The sequence below is a fragment of the Rhyacophila brunnea genome, unplaced genomic scaffold, assembly GCF_057557595.1.
Source record: "Rhyacophila brunnea isolate RB1 unplaced genomic scaffold, BYU_Rbru_1.0 scaffold_18, whole genome shotgun sequence".
Taxonomy (NCBI): domain Eukaryota; kingdom Metazoa; phylum Arthropoda; class Insecta; order Trichoptera; family Rhyacophilidae; genus Rhyacophila; species Rhyacophila brunnea.
The window spans coordinates 2,578,323-2,598,598 of record NW_028232837.1 but is presented as its reverse complement, the minus strand read 5'-3'; the positions used below and the strand labels follow the sequence as shown (position 1 = coordinate 2,598,598).

At 36.6% G+C, this 20,276-nt stretch overlaps 2 protein-coding genes across 2 annotated transcripts in view; both read left to right on the top strand.

Annotated features, from left to right (window-relative positions):
- Positions 1–11,894, top strand: part of LOC147073114 (putative 2-oxoadipate dehydrogenase complex component E1 homolog) — a 42,723-nt gene extending 30,829 nt beyond the window's left edge. Inside the window, exons 16-20 of the mRNA XM_085945090.1 lie at positions 1,017–1,219; positions 2,983–3,103; positions 4,239–4,427; positions 7,350–7,435; positions 10,767–11,894. Coding sequence (XP_085801216.1) covers positions 1,017–1,219; positions 2,983–3,103; positions 4,239–4,427; positions 7,350–7,435; positions 10,767–10,871 — 704 coding nt within the window. The 3' untranslated portion in view covers positions 10,872–11,894. The remainder of the gene's footprint in view (positions 1–1,016; positions 1,220–2,982; positions 3,104–4,238; positions 4,428–7,349; positions 7,436–10,766) is intronic.
- A 2,482-nt stretch (positions 11,895–14,376) lies between these two features.
- Positions 14,377–14,689, top strand: LOC147073113 (small lysine-rich protein 1). Its single transcript, XM_085945548.1, has one exon. The coding sequence runs from the start codon at positions 14,377–14,379 to the stop codon at positions 14,620–14,622; it is 246 nt and encodes an 81-aa protein (XP_085801674.1). The 3' UTR covers positions 14,623–14,689.
- Positions 14,690–20,276: the final 5,587 nt, after the last annotated feature.

Genomic DNA, 20,276 nt, shown 5'->3' with positions numbered 1-20,276 from the left:
TTTTGGAATTAGACGCCTCACTTGCTGTTCACGAGTAGCATTTCAAGACGACTGTTTTTGATTGATACATTACTAGTATCTACTAGCAAATGATGCAGAAGAGTGGTTTGGATCTTTGCTTACTTGACCGCATCAAAAGTTTTTCGAAAAAGTCAATAGATGGCTGAAAATATTAAATTAATTACGGCCCGGAAAAAAACCGGAAATTTCCGGGTCCAGTATTAAAAGGAATAAACATGATAAGGGTTAAAAATACTATTGAAAGGGTGTGATGTTTCCAACAATAATTTAAAAAAAAAATCTTTTATTAAGATGAAGCTTAAACATATAATATTGAGACAAAAAAAGGATCTCTGGGAATACTGTAGATACTGATTTTCATACAAACTCTTCAATGGGGAAGTATTCCATTTTTTTAATACAAAAATGACACGGCATCAAACTTGCGTTTACTTAAATCATTTTTGTAAGAACATCACAGAAGGCTCAATCCAGAAAAAGATTCAACATTTTTAGTCGTTTCTTATATAAACAACAAAAAAATCTGACACATGTGGTTTTTACACGACCCTTCGTCTGCTGAAGTATCTAATAAATCAGCCCTATTACGCTTCAAAATAGGAGCACCGAGAAAGCATAAGACTGCATCATTTCCTTCAGTTTATCAGCAGGTCCAGTGTCTCCTACCTTGTTTACATAGCATCGCAGCAAAATGAGGGAAGGTTGGGCACGGTGACAAAATTTGTGCAGCTGTGCCGTAAGGGTATAGAGTGTTGCAAACTCGGGTGGTATGACACATGACACGTGAAACGCTTCATCGTGCCCATATCTGTCACCAAAAACTGTCAGCTCTCGAATTCGAGGTTTTATAATACTTTGAAAATCACTGTCTTTACCGAATCTTAGGCACACACTGGTACGAACATTTTAAGTATCACATCTAAAACCATATTGCCATATTACAAATTGCTAAGGACTTCTGTTACAAGTTAGAGTAAGAGTATTTTCTTTTACAGCCAAATGGATGAAGAGCAACGGCCTAGTGATACTGCTTCCTCATGGATACGACGGGGCAGGGGCGGAGCACTCATCGAGTCGGTTGGAGAGGTTCCTACAGCTCACAGACAGCGATGAGAAGTCACCGGATGGAGACAATGTCAACATGCATGTTGTGTACCCCACCACGCCAGCTCAGTACTTCCATCTGCTGAGAAGACAGGTAAGCCAATATTCTGCCATTGTTTTAGATGGAAAAACTTTTACGATCTTATAGCGCTTGTACAAGTGCATGGATTTACTGGCAGCAATAGTGTGTATTTTGTTATTGTGACAATAACTGTTTTAACGTAAAAGTGCTGACTGTCTCTCCCATCTCCTTCTTCAAGAGTAAGCGAGACGCGATGTTGTCATTTTATGGTACTATTTGACAGGTTGTAAAAATCGGTTAACCTCAAAATGAGTCTCTCCGCGGTGTAGTTTGTTTTTTTGCCAGCAGGTTTGCCATTATTATTCTACTGCGCAAGCGAAGATCGATAAAATTGCAAATGTCGCATGAAAATTCTGAAACTTCCATTGATTCATGCATGCAAGCTTTTTTTTTTTTTTTTCTAGATGCCTTCATGGATACCTCGCATTTACTATCGAGGTTTCTTAAGGACTTTGGCACGCAAACTACTCTACTTGATGCTAGTCAAATGAAAATTGTGCCGGCTGAGAGAATATGCCTTATTGAAAACTGTTCTTCTACCCGCATCGGGTATTGCTAATTTAAATTCGGCCAGGGCCTATGAAACCGCCTTGCAAAAACCCTGGAAAATTCTTAGTAGTGCAAGGCGGAGGTGATTCTGATGAATATTTTGTCGTATTCATTGGGAACTGAGGACTGCGATTTGTAGTCGAGTTTTTTTTTTTTTTTTTTTTTTTCCCGTGGTTAAAGAAATGTCGCATAGGACTGATATTTTAAGCATATACTTATCCTATCTTATATGATTGCAGTCACTGGATCTGAAAGGCATGAATCGTCTTTACATGTCACCATTTATTATTTTTATTCTTTTTATTACATCAATACAGAAATTAAAAAGTGCATCTCTTCCGGCCTCGTTTGCCATGGTCCCCGGAAGGTCTCGAATGTCCGCATCTGCCATCTGTAATAAAAAGTTCGGGTTGTGCCGCTCCTTGCTAAAGATTTGACAATCTAGGAGTAAATGTAGGACGTCCTGGTCGCTTCCGTCGTCGCATGGACACTTTCCATCAGATGTTATTTTAAACCGGTGCAGGTATGCTCGCATGACTCCGTGACCTGTAAGAATCTGAGTCATCTCAAAACACAGCCCCTTGTGCACCCTGACGTCTCGTGCTGCTAAAATTGAAGGTAAAAACTTTCGGGTCAACTCCCCTGTCGATGAGTTTATGTATCGTGAGTTCCATTCGTTTTTCACCATATCTGAAATTGTAATTTTCGCGTAGCTCAGAGGAAATTTGTCATAAGCTATCGCGGTCTTGGGTTCAGAGGCACCATGCCGAGCCAATTTGTCAGCTCTTTCATTTCCTTCTATCCCGGTGTGTCCTCTTATCCACTTGAAGTGCACCTCGGGGTGGCGCCGTCTCAGTATTGCGGACTCGCTGTGAATAGAAAAGACAATCGGATTAGTAGACAAGGGATCTCCAATTGCTTGGATTGAGCTTTTGGAGTCCGAATAAATACAAATACTATGGTTTTCGGTGATCTTACGTTGGATTGGATCTGAGCCTGCCCACTCCAGAGCGCAATGGATGGCATAGAGTTCGGCCTGGCAGCTGCAGGATAATACATGTTTACCCATACATTTTCTTGTTATGGCCGCGATAATACATACTGTCAACAATAAATCCATGCATGTGTAAACGGGGTATTAGTCATTTACTACTGGCAAAACGATGTGTTTTGACAAGTCTTATCGGAGCGATGTGAATTATAATGTTTATATTTTATTATTTCAGATTGTAAGGAACTATAGGAAGCCGTTAATTGTCATCTCTCCGAAAACCTTATTGAGGCTTTCAGAAGCAACGTCTACTCTACAAGACATGGCGCCAGGAACCCACTTTTTACCAGTCATAGGTAAGTCATAATAATCATCTACTTCAACAATTTTATTGTCATTACCAAATGCAGGCTTCTCTCTACCTCCGTTCACTCTTTAGACTTCTACTACATCACAACTCTTCAATTGTAGATTTGCCACCTTCATCTACGGAGATGGTGCCTAGATATATTATGAAAGTTGCGCTGAGACCTAAAACTGATGATTAAATTAGTTGTTTATCATTTCACATTTAAAATTCGCAGCAAGTTCATAATTCTGTGCTCTGAGATACGTTTCTTAGCGCTGCACTGAAATAAACATCAGCATGCATAAGTGTCACAACCATAAATTCAATTAAAGTATGATGAATATTTAATCACAAAAAATCAACCATAAGTACATATGCCATACTACATTCATTTTAGATCAAAATAATTCCTTACCTGGAAATAATTTCCTAAAAACGCACAACAAAAATCGTCCCTCGTACATACTGTGCTACGGCTGCCATCTTGAACAATGACGGACGATGTTCAGTTTTCATCTATAATATCGCATGGCCCACGATGGCCGCGTGGCTTAAATGCCGGCCTATAGAGTCGAGGGTCCCAGGTTCGAATCCTGGGTCTGGCAAGTACACATATTGTTTTTCGATTTGTGTATGAGTCAGAGTATGGACCTAATAGGTTGAGCAAGTGGGTGACATCCATTTCTCGTAAAAATAAAATTTGTTAATACAAACCTTCACTCTGTGGAGCCCCATATGATCCTATTAGGATCGGACATGGTCGAAAGAAAAGAAGAAGAAGAATATATAGAAAAATGTTTAAAATAGATGTTGAAGAAAAATTTAAATACACATTGTTTATAGGATTCATTTTTATCATATCTACAACAGGTCACCAAGTTTTAGTGTAGGAATGGATGTAAAAAACAGATTTTGAATTTATTAACGTATTTACCACTATCGAGAGTTCTAAATATAAAAAGTTAATTGAATCCTTCTTTGGTACTATTGTTTTATTTTTTCTATGTCAACTCTAGTATTAACACAACTCCAAGTGATGAAATTTGAACTCAAAAACATTGGTCTTTTTTCATACTAACTTACTCAATTGTAATTATGTATAGAATGTAAGTAGGTGTACATTTTTTTTATTTTCTTTTCAGGTGACAAATCTGTAGATGCATCAAAAGTGAAGAGAGTCATATTCACGAGCGGAAAGCATTATTACGCCCTCGACAAGGAGAGGAAGGATAAACAAATCAAAGATGTCGCCATCGTACGTCTCGAGTCGCTGTGTCCGTTCCCCCTCGTCGATATACAGAAGGAATTGGCGAAGTACAAACATGCAAAGAGTAAGTTGTAATATTTATTCTACACCATCTGAAGACCAGGGCAACTGGACGATTGAGCATTTAATATTGTGTAATATCGTTGATCATTTAGAACTTATATTGAAGGTTTATGGAATATATTGTATCTATCAAAAGTTTATTGATATACGACGGTTGTCCGTAAAATAAGGTCTCCAATTTTTTTTCACAAAGAAAAACACGTTTATTTGCAATGAATTATACATTGTTGAAAAGCCTGGACTTTCTACTATTTTTCTACATAATCCCCATTGCGATTGATGCATTTTTCGTATACCCGTGTCATAGAACTCTCCCGCCGCGGCGTGCAGGTAGCGTACCACCTCTTCTTTCAACTCCTCGTCGGTCCTGAAATTTGTCCCACCCAGGTGTGACGTCAACGCAGGAAAGAGACGATAATCACTTGGTGCTAGGTCCGGGCTGTAGTGGGGGGTGTGTGACGTTATCCCATCCAAAATGGTTGATGAGGTCGGTTGTTGCACTTCAATTCGTTGTCGTTGGTGATCTTCGGTGAGCATTTTGGTTACCCACCTTGCACACACCTTGTTCTGTCAAAATCTTGTCAATAGTAGTCTTACTGACATCAGGGATCAATTTGCACAGCTTCCGAATCGTCATCCGTCGATCTTTAATCATTACCATCTCCACTTTTGCAATCGTTTCATCCAAAACCGATGGCCGTCCGGCACGCTGTTCATCATAGACATCTGTACGTCCATTTTTAAACTCTCTGCACCATTTCGCATGTTTTTGATTTCCATGTACTTCACATTACCATCGATAAGAGAAAAACGAATAAGAGAACGTAACTCACACTTGGCGGTAGCGGCGAGTGTAAGCTCCATCGTGAACGACTACCAAACCAAGACTAAGCATCGTAGACAGCTTGGAGTGATGGGGATTTGTAGGCGGGGAACCAAGCTACACGCCAGTGTTGCCAGATCTTTAAGAGTTAAAGCATTCCTCGCGACTCCACTGCCTTGGAGATCTTATTTTACGGACAACCCTCATATATTACACAACTTACAGAATATGCGTCAGATTTTAGATGCTATTGCGTAATATCACAGCAATTCAGTGCAAGATTTGGTACTGTTCGGTTAAAGCGGATACAGCGGAAAACGCATTTTGAAAATAGCCGATAAACTGGATTATTTGTTAGTTTGGGTTAGTTTAGGTTAGGTTAGGTTGGGTTAGGTTAGGTTAGGTTAGGTTTGGTCAGGTTAACCTAAGAAATAATCCAGTTTATCGGCTATTTTCAAAATGTGTTTTCCGCTGTATCCGCTTTAACCGAACAGTACCCAAGATTTTAATAATATATAAATGCACGTCGTCGACATTATTGTAAAATTTCGTACAAAATCTAAACTACATCAGGTATCTGTTTATATTTCGGGAATTGGCAACACTGGTGTTTCTAGGTGCAATTTGACTTCTGTATTTTGAAGTTTGACATTTTTAACGGGAAAGTACTCCGAAAGTTTTAAAAAACGGCCGCTTTTTCTTTGTTTTAAATTTATTTGAAAAATTTATCTCGACCAAAAAATGGAATTAACTCGTGAAAATTTTCGTGTGATTATTTTTTACTACTTTCGATGTGGATTATCACGGGAACAGTGCATCGCTGAACTTAGTGCTTTATATGGCAATGAAGAACCATCAAAAACTACGGTATATCGCTGGTTTAACGAATTTTATCGTTGCCGTCGTTTGCTCACAGACGAGCCGCGTGAAGGTCGTCCAAAATCGGTTGTTTCTCCAGAAAACATCGATGCTGTGCGTGAACTGATAATGCAAGATCATCATGTGACATATTGTGAGATTCAGGCATCCCTGGGCATTAGTAACACTAGCGTGTATACGATCTTGCATGAACATTTAGACGTGAAGAAGCTATGTTCGCGTTGGATCCTGCATAATTTGACAATCGCACAAAAAAAGGCGCGTGTCGATTGGTGCAAGGAAATGCTCAAAAAATATGATCGAGGTGCTTCAAAAAACGTTTATAAGATTGTTACATATGACGAATCTTGGATCTATACGTATGAGCCCGAAAGTAAACAGCAGTCGACCGTGTGAGTCTTCCAAAATGATCTTAAACCCAAAAAAGTTGCTCGCGCTCGAAGCACTTTGAAGCAAATGGTCGCCTGTTTTTTTCCGGAAAAACGAGTCATACCGCATCTATACCTTTAGAGAATTGTAGAACAATCAATTCTGAAAGGTAAAAAACCGTTTGTTTGCGAGAAGTTTTTGGTGAAATAAGGAAAAGCAACCATCGGCGTCAAATTATCCTTCATCAAGACAATGCGAGCTCTCACACATCGGCTCAAACAAGCGCCTATTTGTGCACTCAAAACATTAAATAGATGGGTCATCCGCCGTACAGCCCCGATTTGGCATCGAATGATTTCTTTTTATTCCCGATAGTCAAAGATAAATTGCGTGGTCAACAATTTTCTATACTAGAAGAGGCGGTTGATGCATTCAAAAACCATGTTTTGGAGTTACATTCTGCGAAGTGGCAAAAATGCTTTCCAGATTGGTACAAACGCATGGAAAAGTGTATAAATTATCGTGAAGAATATTTTTAAAAACAATAAAACTGTTTTCGTTTGTAAAAAAATCGTTTTTGTTTGTTATTCCCGAAATATAAACGGCTACCCTCGTATTACACAATTTGCGAGTTTTTATTGTCTACTTACACTCTAGATTAGAGATATTTTCTTTTGTCGCTGACACTAGATATTAAAAAACATGCTAGTTTACATCAGTCTCAAATATGGGATTGATTTCAAAAACATATTCTATGTCATAAATCAAAGTAGCGCTCAACCACATTAAATCACTAAATTAAATGTTCTTACCGCCATAATTGGTCATGGTCAAATTGTTTTATTTTTTCAGCTTTTGTTTGGAGCCAAGAGGAGCCGAGGAATATGGGTGCTTGGACTTTCGTTAAACCCAGATTCGAGAATCTCGCAGCAAGAAAGGTAAACACATAACCTTAAAATCAGTCTTCTAATAATATTTGTTGCTAGGAGCAGTGTTTCTCAACCGGTGCTATAATGTACCCTTGAGCTCACACAGAATGTTGAGGAGACCTCAGCCTGTAAAATTTATGAAAATTATTTCATGAAAATAAAATTAAAACGATTACATTTCAATAAGTTAATTATTACATTTAAACAAATTCATAAATATAGTATATTTAAATAAAAATGCAATAGTAAATTTGATAATGATAATATTACTTATGAGGCATCTAATTACAAAAAGCGACAAGTCCACAATTCAATATTTTTATGTTTCAAGCTTCAATTATTTGTTTTGGCCTGAGGTTATTTTTTCCGTTGTACTCTATGTCGAAATTAGAACCAAATGGCAAATTGTTTCAGCCGATAAACTCTTAAATGTAATAAATATAGGCAAAATAAAATTGGACGTAGCGCTATTTGTATCTCACTTTTTAATTTATTCCGCACAAGGCACATAATTCCGTGGCACTGTCATGAGTTTACCAGATGCTACAGCATGGGAGACGCCCTTTTCAATATTGAACTTGGCGCTTTTTGTAATAAATCAAGCCTTAAAATATTTTTTTTCGTAGGGTTATGTCGCGTTTTCGAATTCATAGATCAATACATATTGTGTAAAATTATACAAAGAATACGTGCATATTTTTTTCTCGATTTTGACCAAATGTGGACTTATCGCTTTTTGGAATTAGACGCTCTTATGTTTTCTAAAAATATTGAAGTTAAAAATAAATGTGTTATTTGTCGTACATTTGTTTCACGTAAACGAAGACATGTCAAATCTTGCGTGAGTACACAGTGTGTCGAATCTTAGAGCCCATATGCACTTGCGGCTAGCCGCCTATCGTTTTTTGTATGCAAATTAACAAATATTGCGTATGGTGTAGGCAATTTGCATACAAAAAATGATAGGCAGCCTGCCTGTATGGACACTTATACACAACATCAATATTATTGTTAACCGATTGGCTTTTGTCAGAAAACTCACTTAACACAATTATTTCTATCATTGGCAAATATTGACATTGAAGTAGGTATGAGATTTTAGTATTTTTGTATATTTGAATATTTGAGACAACTTAATGAGGATAATTTATGCAAGTTCGATTCACTGATATAGATCCCAGATTGGGTAAAATACCCATTTGATGTGAATGCATTTGATGCTGAAATTTCATCACAACAAGAAAGTCTCGTAGAGCTGCAAAGTGATAGGGGAATAATTCAAGCTAGATATAAACAAAACAAAGATGTTTTCTGGATAAGTTATGAAATTACAAGTATATTCGACAGCTCTGGAAAATGGATCTAGGACGATTTGGCACCGGACAACTGGACGCCACGGAATTCGAAAATAAACAGACGTTAGGTACTTATAGGTACTTTAAAACAAAATATTTAATATTATTATTTATACTTCAATGATTATATTATGATTTAATAGTTGGTAAGAATGTAAATAATATGCAGACGTAAACAATGATTTAATCGTGCATATGTTTAAGTTCCAACGAAAAAAGAGTTTTTTATTTAATATAAAGCCTTAGGCATGGTAATTCTCAATCCGCGATAAAGAATACATTATGTTAAGGGGGGACATGCTCGTCGAAGGTCAAAATTGAGTTTTTATTGTATTTTCAAACCATGATCCTGGACACTCCTTAAACGTTGAAGATAATCTATTTATATAATTTTGAAGCCTTATTATCCTTTATAGTTATTTTAAACATTTGATGACTGCATAAAGTATTTTTGTTACATAAAATAGTATTCTTTTAAACCTCTCGCTCTAATGTTTTAGAATATAGTCATATTTCGGTACATAACTGTGCAGTGGTGTTAAGATTTTTTACGTTTATTAATTTTTAAACGCATTTATGAAACCATTAGTATAATTTATTACGAGATAATTTTTTTAAAATATTCACGATAAAAAATTATATTGATAATCTCTGTGATCCCAAATTTGACAAGAATTAGGCATTTTATTATTAAAAAAATCGGCATGATTAACACATTTGAAGATGATTCTAAAGATACTTATTATAAGCTATGTCTTTGACCATTCAAGTGTGATAAACATCTTATGAATAATGATTGCTTTATAATAATAATTGACCTAAGAATAAGGTAGTGTTTTTTTGAAATACGCCATTTCTTTTGTCAGGTTTGCATTTTTCATGATTTAGGCAAAATTTAGCCCATTTCATGTAATAGTCAATTTCGCACATTCGGCGTAACATACATATCACTACCTATTTGAAAATAGATATCTCGTATATAATATGATAATAACTTACCTGATGAATATGTTTGTAAAGCTGTGATTATATTGAGATGCACGTCGCATACTGTCACGGCAAAAAATTTAGTCTGGTTTCGTCATTTTGAAGAATATTTGGAACGATCACCATATCTGTAAATTCTATGATGGAGAGTGCCAACTCTAATGTATTAGTATTTTGAATAATTATTATTCATTATTCATGCTAATTTCAATTAATTTTAACAGTTTCCATGTGTGCGTTGGTACGTTAAAATTACTTGCGATATTACATCCATAGATAATATTTTGGACAGAACCCAACCTGCAGACCATATATAATGAACAACATTTTAATATAAAATACATAGTGCCAACCGCTAAAAACAAAAATACGCGATTTTGACATGAGTCGAAAATGTGTAGGCATGTAGAAAATGATTGAAAACATTCATTGAGTCACGCAGGTAGTGGTAGGTAGGTGAGCGTGCAGTGCGGTATGACGTGAGGTGACTTCATTTTTGTTCTGGTGATTTCGGCAGATTTTGCTAACTGACAATGTTCGTTTAAAGGTTCAAAATATGCTACGGAATAGGTGCATCAGTCTGATAACATTTTAAACACCAAGAAAAACGACATTACACACTTTTTTCCCGTAACGGCAGCTTACTGTGACGTCACATGATAGTACGCGACGTGCAGCATAACATAATCACAACTTAAAAGTCACATTATGCCGTGTTCTCACGTGTCGATTTTGAATGACAGCTAAAAGTCAATTGATAAATGGGAACCATATTTCAACAAAGTAACCAAGGTGATAACAACTTAAATCATCACATGAAACTTATTTTGACTTGTATATGATTATTTGAGTGTCCTGTGTCAAAGAGTTTTATCGTTTTAGTTTCTGAATTAAGTAGGTATGTCGTTTTGTGCAACTGTGCAACTGAAACTAAGCTAGTCACAACCATACCTATTCATAAAATTGTTGTTAATGAGTGCTTTGTTTATTTTTTTCAGCTGACGTATTGCGGCAGGGATACAGCTGCCTGTCCCGCAGTCGGTGTAAGCAGTTGGCATAGAGAAGAAGCCAAAAACACCATAGAGTCACCGTTCAATGTTTAATAATATATTTAATACATAATTTGACAACACTCAACTCTGACAACGCATTTGATTCATATCTGTCGGGAAGCAATAGATTTTATATTTTATCCACGGTCTAAGCAAATACTTCTTTCTTTTCATACGAATTGTCCACAGAGAATTGTTTGGTGGTCTTTTGTCCATGCTTTAAAACCATGATGTATTCAATCAAAATAACTTGTAGTTTTTCAAACCTAAAAACAAATAAAGCAAATGTATACTGAATAAAAATTATTATAAATAAAATTATTATAAAGATCTTCGATTTGGTTATCAAAAGTGTATAGCAATGAATTATAATATTTTATGTATGTATTTCTGGAGTTTGTGACTTATGAAACAAATTAAATCTGTACCTTTAAATTCCATCTACATTGACAATTAATTTAAGTGTTTTCGGTTTTGTTAAGTTTGCTTTTAAAAAATAAAATTCAAACGATATTGCATTTTTATCCTCATAGACGCACACCATTCCTGGCTAATTGATGATGTTGATGCTCACTTGTGGGTGAGGAGCCGCATGAAAAGGTTGTTTCTATAACGCTGCTGTAATTCAACTTTGAATTATTTTGATATTTTACAATATTATGCTTACTTTAATGCACTAAACAAAATATTCAACTCTACGAATTGGAGTAATATGGCAACATAAATGAAACTAATAAATCTATGTTATTCCAGTTAACATTTAATGAGTGACTTCACTATCCTCGCACTGCATTTCTGTATGCTCATAAGAAAGTTGCATGTTACGCTCAGTTTTGATTTATGACTTATCCCAGTCGAGACAATTTTCAATGTGCGACTCGGCTTAGAAGGAGGTTTTCAATATCATTGATTGACTATCAGTAAACTAATAATATCATGGTAGATATTATGGTGCTCTTACAATTAGTGTCACCGTTTTGTTATATTCTTCAATATCTTCATTTCATTAAAAATAGACTTCATTAATGTTAACATATGTCAGAGAATGTTTATTTTTGTAAGCTTATTGCTATGTAATATGATTATTGTTAAATAAAAAGTATTATTCATTTTTAATTTCATTTCTTATTACAAAATACAGTCTCATCCCTTCCATACCTTACATTATTGTCCGACAACAAAAAATCGGTGATAACAAAAAATCGCTGTAGTCACAAATGTAGAAGACTTTTAGTGACATATCAACTCTACTTTTAGAAGCGACTTCTTTTCTTCTTCGCAATAAACCAAAAGTTTTCTAATAAAAATTCTATCTACACTCCTGATCGTTTTAGACATATTTTTATGATAAAAAGCTTCAAATTACATAAATTCACAGATCCATACACCACGGGAGCGTCAAATGAAATGATAAATTTGGGGGCGTTCCTCGTTTGAAAATGGAAGTGCGATTAGCTGCACTGGAAGGGATTGTTAGTTCACAATTTTAACACGTGGACAAGAAGTTCTTGTTTGACAGTTGTATATAACATAATATAGCCATATATTTATGTAAATTTATTCTTACGAAAATTAGTTTACATCAAAACCAACCTTTTCAGTAAGAAGGGAATAAAAGATCGTTGTTCTCCGCCTCCGGGCCGTCCGAAGATCCAGCAATCCGAAGAACGTCCACCTTCATCCTGGTACCAAGATTAAAAGGCCAAAAACACAACTTTTCTTTGTGTGCAAAATTGAAATCGTAACTCAACCGGTTAATCCTCAAACCGGCAATTTCCCGGTGGGTTGTCATTTTGTCCCTGTTTATAATTTTATACCAGCATATAGATAATTTGTCAACCATGCTTATTTGTTGCTATTGAACTTCTTGTTATTGTGCCATCCCCTGGCGGAGGTCGGCCACCATCAAGGCGATCTTAGATTAAATTTGTCATCTGCTACCCGGAACAGTTCAGTGGAGCTGCACTCGTACCAATCACTGAGGTTCTTCAGCCACGAAATGCGGCGCCGTCCTCTGCTACACTTACCATTGATCTTTCTTTGAATGATAAGTTGGGGAATGCTGTACTTTTGTCCTCTCATAATGTGGTCGAGGTACTGTAGTTTCCTGGTTTCGATACTACGTAGAACTTCTCGGTCCTTCCCCATTCGATTGACAACTTCAACATTTGTCACCCGGTCAGTCCAAGGAATTTTGAGGATGCGTCTATACAGCGACATCTCGAAAGCTTCAAGTCTCCGTGACATCTTTTGGTTTAGCGTCCATACTTCCATACCATAGAAAAGAATTGAGAGAACATAACAACGTACCATACGCAGTCTCAGACTGGACCCATCTCTCATTGACCCATGTACCTAAATATTTATATTGATTAATTGAGTCAGCATTTACTTGGTAGAATTCCATTTTACAAGAAATGAAAGTATAATTAATATTGAATTTAATATTAAGGCTATACTTCAGCTGAGGCATGGTCTAAAAAGATCGTTACTACGCGACGCGCAGATTGTGCAAACGACGCGTGACGAACAAAACATAATTTGTCATAAAAATTCAACATGCGTCCATTTAATGTTATGTTTATTGTTATTTAAGTAATAATAATAATAATTCATTAACATGTTTTGTTTTTCGAGTAAATACGTAAAGTTTTTTAGTCATTTTTACACGATTTAAGAACTAATTCCTCCGACGCCATCACAAAACAAATTTTCGTGCTCACAGGTCGACTATCGCTCTCCGATTGGCAACGCTTGCGAAGTTACGTCCCACCTATTGCTGACAATTATTTGCCGTTTCACTGAAGTATGCTCTTAATTATATTTTCATTTCTTGCATTTATATTGAGTCACACGTTCAATTGGTTCGCTGTTAATGACAAACTTGCGTTGTTGTCGGTATTTTTGATACTAGTAATAGTTTTGTTTTCTTGAGGTTCATTTTTAAACAATTGAACTAAGAATAAAAGTTGCATAATAAATGGTGCTGGGTGGTTTTTAAAATTCAATTAAACCCTGCATTACCAAACCATAATAGATATAAAATATCTAAAATTATGCCATTAAATCATACATTATCACTAACTATGATTTTACACTTACGGTGTGATTTATTTTGAGATAAGTATATAGTTTTTAATAATAACTATTAGACTCTAAAATGTCAAAAAAAAGAGTAAACATTTTTAATTGATTTTGTCCCGGCTTGGAAAAATATATGGTAATCCTACTTGTAGGGATTGTTTTGCTAAATAATATACCTAAACTGGGCCTAAGTTGTGGTTTAATATCGCCCTAATCGATTTTACTGCAAAACAAGACACAAAATATAATAATTATTGCAAAAGTTTGATCACTATCTCCATAGTAACAAACTTTGTTTTGTTTGTGGCGTGTTGGAATCAAACGAGACTAATAATTATTTAAATCTGTGTAATTTTAAATTTGGAATAATTTATTCAATTGACAACGGATACGTAACCAAAAACAATAATATTAATTTGTGTGTAATAAGTAGGGTGATAGACAAATACTATTAAATTTATTGATCACTCAAATGCCTGGAAAAGGGAAAAAGAAAAAAAACTCCATACCGAACGGCGGCGATCAGAAGAAAAAGGGAAAGAAACCGGCAGGAAAGACTAAAAAGGGCGGAAAGTCGAAGAATAGATGCAACGTTGACATTTTTACTGAGGCAGCCATGGATAACGCTTATTATGTGTGTCATAATATTCAGGATGTGCTGAAAATTCGCGGGTTTCCGTGGCCGGAAGCCAAGAAGAAGAAGGGAAAGAAAAAGTAAAAAGGCGCGACATTACGTAGTTTCAAAAATAATATTGTTGTTTTAATAATAATGTGAACAGTTAATCAGTGTCAATAAAATGATAATAATCATATGGTTGTCATTAAAAACAAAACTTATTTCGATAATTATAGAGGAGACAGTTAGTAAAGTATAAAGTAAATAGACGTTTCCTTTAATGTACCAATATGTTGATCAATTCAATATCGCAATAAAATAAATATGATATATAACATTAACACCTACTTATTATTTTAACCAACCTAACCTAAAGACAATAATGGAACCACAAAACAGATTAATACATAGAATTCAGGTATGATATTAATATATACACCAGTGGCGAAGTGTGGAGGTAGGCTGTTAAGATCCGCCATAAATAGTGCACATTAAACTTCGTCTGTCAAATGTATTGGTTTTCATTGAACTAAGACTACAATTTATAGACGGTGTTGGTTAATTTTTAAAATTCAATTAAACCCTGCGAAACCAAGCCATAATAGTTAATACACAAAAAATACTCGTCTATCTATAAAATATCTAAAATTATGCAATTAAATCATACATAAGATAGAATGATATTTTTTATCTATTATAGTTTGGTTTAGGCAGGGATTAATGAATTTAAAAGATGTGCCAACAATATGTGTAATTTGTATTCTTAATTCAACGAAAATAAATAAGTATGAATGAAAACGTGAGCACAATCTTGTCATCTTGCCTAAAATATACCAAAACTATTAAGGTTTGGTTTAGGCAGGGTTTAATTGTTTTTTTTAAATTAACCAATACCATCTGTAAACTGTGGTCTTAGTTCAATAAAAACAATTATGAATCACTAGCAAAGTTTAATGTGAACTATTTATGGAAGATCTTATTAGCCTACCTCCACCCTTCGCTACTGCTGTGTGGTTATATTACTATTGTTGTTCATTTTATTCTCGTGTATGTATGTTATTTTAGTGGCAATTCTTACAAGTTTTATAATATCTATTCTGGTTTATCGAAAACATGTATGAATATTCCATGTTAGTACCATTATTAATAAAACGACTTGATAGTTATCACACTTATCACACACTTTATTTTTTTTTAAAAAAACATATAAATAGTACTTCATACACTTTTAAAACATTTAAACATTTAAAATTCATAAATTTCTTGCATGATTACAATATATGCCAAGTACATCGAATGACATTATCTCATGACAGATCATGACTAATTATTGGTCTATTGTTATTCTTGACATTTCGCATCAACAAATAAAAAATGTATAAAAACGGCTTAAATTTATACCAAAAAAACTGTTTACATTCAAATTGTATAAAAACATTGAAAATAAAAGTGAAAATGCCTGACAAACAAACAGGTGTAACCATAATTATTTGTTTAGTAAAAAATGGTGCGACAATCTTGTATGTATGTACTGTCACCAGACATAAAAAAGGCCCTGATGCCCGACAGTTCCAAATTCCAAATCAACGATTTAACTTTAATATCAAAACACCTCCCCAACTAAAAGGTTGCACAGCCCTGCAGTACAAACGAAACGTTTCAAACATTTTTGTTACGAACACATTTTTTACACGAAGTCCCTTTCAAGTGTAGACTGCAGGTACCTGCATCCAACCTTAAATACGGCGGACGGACGTAAAGTCCCGTTGTTCGGCCAAGCAGCTTCCCTTCACCCCACAGCCGTGGCGGTCCACCCCCGCGTCTCCTTACCTACCAACAGGCTTTTTGAAAAAAAAGTTTTGAGTTCGCAATTAACCCCTAAATAAACCGGACGCGGCAAAATCGTTCCTCGACGGACGCGTCGCTCCTGCGGGAAGCGGCGTGGTCGCCAGGACAAGCCGGACGACATGTTACCCTAAATTGATATCAGTGCGCCCCTTTTGCCGATAACGTATTAATATTGATTCCCATAATTATCCCAGAACGCGCACCGCGTCCCCGATAAAGTGCCCCGGCGCCGATCGCGCCATTGTGTGAACAAATAATACAAAGTGAATGTGCGACAGCTAAATCTAAGACTCCTTTAAGTGCAATTAATGATGTATTCCTAACCTGTCTGGAACTTAATGTAATTAAATGTCCCTGCGCAGGGAAATTGTCAAATCAAAAATATGTGTTTTATATAATTAAACCCCGCGATGTCACGCATCTCCCAATCAAAATAATACTGAAGAAGATTCAACCACCGACACACAAGTGAGTGCCTCCCACCCATTCTTCCCGGTATTATACTGTCGCCCATGCGTGAGGCGAACGAAGTCAATGCGACTTCGGGAACCACGGCCCTGAGAAACTCAAGTGTGTGACATCAAACCTATAGTTTTGTGAATTTTATAAATAAAAATAAATTCTCTGGCGCCCTATTAAAAAAAACCCTAAACAAAAATATATTTCGCCCACGCTACCGTTAAAACAAAATGAAAATTACGAGACAAACCCAGTAACAACAAATTCGCGCGTAAACCAAACAAGATAAAAATCAAAACCAGGGGCGTTCAACCTAATACACAGTGTTTTAAAAAAAAATATTGCGAGCCGCCAAAAATTAAAACGACGTTAATGTCCATGATAAGAAATCAGTGCAATGAAACCCGAAAATGCCACGAACGTGGGTTCTCACAGAACGACCGTTCCTACGATGCTGCAGCCACCCCCCCCGTCTACTGGCAGCTGCCGGGGACCACCGACACCGGAGGTCCTGGAAAAGTCCAGGGTATGACCTGCCTGTCAAGGTCGCCCCCCTCTGCCCGACGACCCCTAGCACGAGAACTCAGCCCTGTCTTCGCATCCCCGCGTCAATCTTGCGACGGAGTCGCCGCACCCCAGCACACGTCCAAATTGCACCTCCCGCCGAACGACACCTGATCTCCGCAACCCCCCGCCTACCCCTGAAAAGGCGACCCAGCCCCGACCACTGCAGCAGTCCGAAGAAGCCGATCATGTGACGACACCCTACCGAAACCGGCTACCCCTCCAGAATCGTTGGCACTTGCCGAGAAAAATCTCGCAAGACGAAATGGCGTCTCCGACGGCACGAGACTCATAACCCGTTGAGCATCCCGCTCGCGGGTCGAAAAAACGTGCCCCATGAAAACCCTATCAATGTGTTACCAACGCGAACCATTCGAAACCCCCGCGATTTATTAGTGAAATTTTCTTTGTTTTATCAATACACGCCCCATTTACTTTACGTGATCGCTGATATGAAATTCGAAACAAATTGCAGTATGGAGGTTTGTCACCAGACATAAAAAAGGCCCTGATGCCCGACAGTTCCAAATTCCAAATCAACGATTTAACTTTAATATCAAAACAACTCCCCAACTAAAAGGTTGCACAGCCCTGCAGTACAAACGAAACGTTTCAAACATTTTTGTTACGAACACATTTTTTACACGAAGTCCCTTTCAAGTGTAGACTGCAGGTACCTGCATCCAACCTTAAATACGGCGGACGGACGTAAAGTCCCGTTGTTCGGCCAAGCAGCTTCCCTTCACCCCACAGCCGTGGCGGTCCACCCCCGCGTCTCCTTACCTACCAACAGGCTTTTTGAAAAAAAAGTTTTGAGTTCGCAATTAACCCCTAAATAAACCGGACGCGGCAAAATCGTTCCTCGACGGACGCGTCGCTCCTGCGGGAAGCGGCGTGGTCGCCAGGACAAGCCGGACGACATGTTACCCTAAATTGATATCAGTGCGCCCCTTTTGCCGATAACGTATTAATATTGATTCCCATAATTATCCCAGAACGCGCACCGCGTCCCCGATAAAGTGCCCCGGCGCCGATCGCGCCATTGTGTGAACAAATAATACAAAGTGAATGTGCGACAGCTAAATCTAAGACTCCTTTAAGTGCAATTAATGATGTATTCCTAACCTGTCTGGAACTTAATGTAATTAAATGTCCCTGCGCAGGGAAATTGTCAAATCAAAAATATGTGTTTTATATAATTAAACCCCGCGATGTCACGCATCTCCCAATCAAAATAATACTGAAGAAGATTCAACCACCGACACACAAGTGAGTGCCTCCCACCCATTCTTCCCGGTATTAGTACTTACAAGCGAAAATATTAAAAAGAGCCCTTTAACCAGTGATTCCCAACGTTAGGCGTACGCCCCACCGGGGGGCAATTTGAATGTTTTGGGGGGCAAAAAAGGTCATCTAGAAAATCGAAGACGAAGCATAGCACAAGGATCGCACTAATTTTCTTCCGAGTTGTACATGTAACGTTATAATATACATATTTACTTACGAAAGTTAAATTAAAAATGGTATTGCCTATGTGCATTTTTTATTTGAAGCAATTATTCATTTTTTTTTCTGAATTAGTTAGGTAACTATAAAATTTTGAAGGGGGCATGGAGATTTTTGAAGCTTTGAAGTGGGGCTTGGCAGAAATAAGGTCGGGAAACACTGATAGTTCATTTAAATATCGCATACTTACTACTTTGATAAAAACAAATAGTTAATTTTATTGTAAATTTAATTGATGTTTGGGCAACATACGATAAAAATAAGATAGCTTAACTGAATCGTTCCGTGTAATTTATTGGTGTTTAAAATCGACGATTTCTCACGATGATCGTTGAATGTGTTCGGTCTCGGAGATGCTGGTGTAATTAGGCCTTAACAGTGCATCAATGCAGTTTTATAATTTGTGCTTTATACTGTTACAAATAATATTATATAAAATAAGAATAAATTCTAATGGATTTAAGTTTTGTACTATTCCATTTGGGTAATTTTTTGCGGCCCGGGTTTCGCCTTTCGGCATCTTCAGGCGCCGTGTACACTCACCAAAGGTAGACACACACTATTAGAATTTAAATTCAAATTCCACCAAGTACCTTCGGTCGCTAGTATTGATATAATAAGAATAAGTTTCATAATACTTAATTGAGACATGCACACATTTTTTATTTTGCTTACGAGTAGCTTATAAAAAAATCCTACTGTAACTTTTATCTAGTAGATAATGTATGTATGTCGCTCGCGAGCTACCGGTAGCTCGCGGCGGCATTTTCGGTAACTCACGTAGGATATTAAAATTTTATCATATTTATAAATTTGCGGTTTAGTGACTTTAAAAAAGTTGAGCTGCTTGGACAATTTGTTTCAGCTTCTTTTATTAATCGTTACCTTACTTTGAAAAGGTTCTAATTGCAGTTTATGAGCGTTTGAAATTTGGAATGGTCATATTTTGCATATAAAAAGACAACATGTAGATAGAACTCCGGAATACTGCTAATTCCCATATTTGACAATAGATGACTCTGAAATGAACGTATATTATAGAATATGGCTAATGAAACCTTTTTACACCAAAAAGTCATTTTAGGCTAAAATGTCAGTTAGAACCTTTTCAAAGTAAGGTAACCTAATGTCGAATTATTGCGCTCAAAATGAAGGCATTGTTTTGTTATACCTACTTATGTGAATCAACGTTTTCCACTATGAAGGTGGTTAAAAGTAAATATAGAAACAGACTCACATATTATGTACATATTGATAATTGCATTCGGATGGGAGTGACACAGTACTCACCGAGAATCAATGACATTATTAATGGACGACGCACTCAATACAGTAGCTAGCAAGTAAATTCGCATGTATAGGTAGACGTCACGTAATTT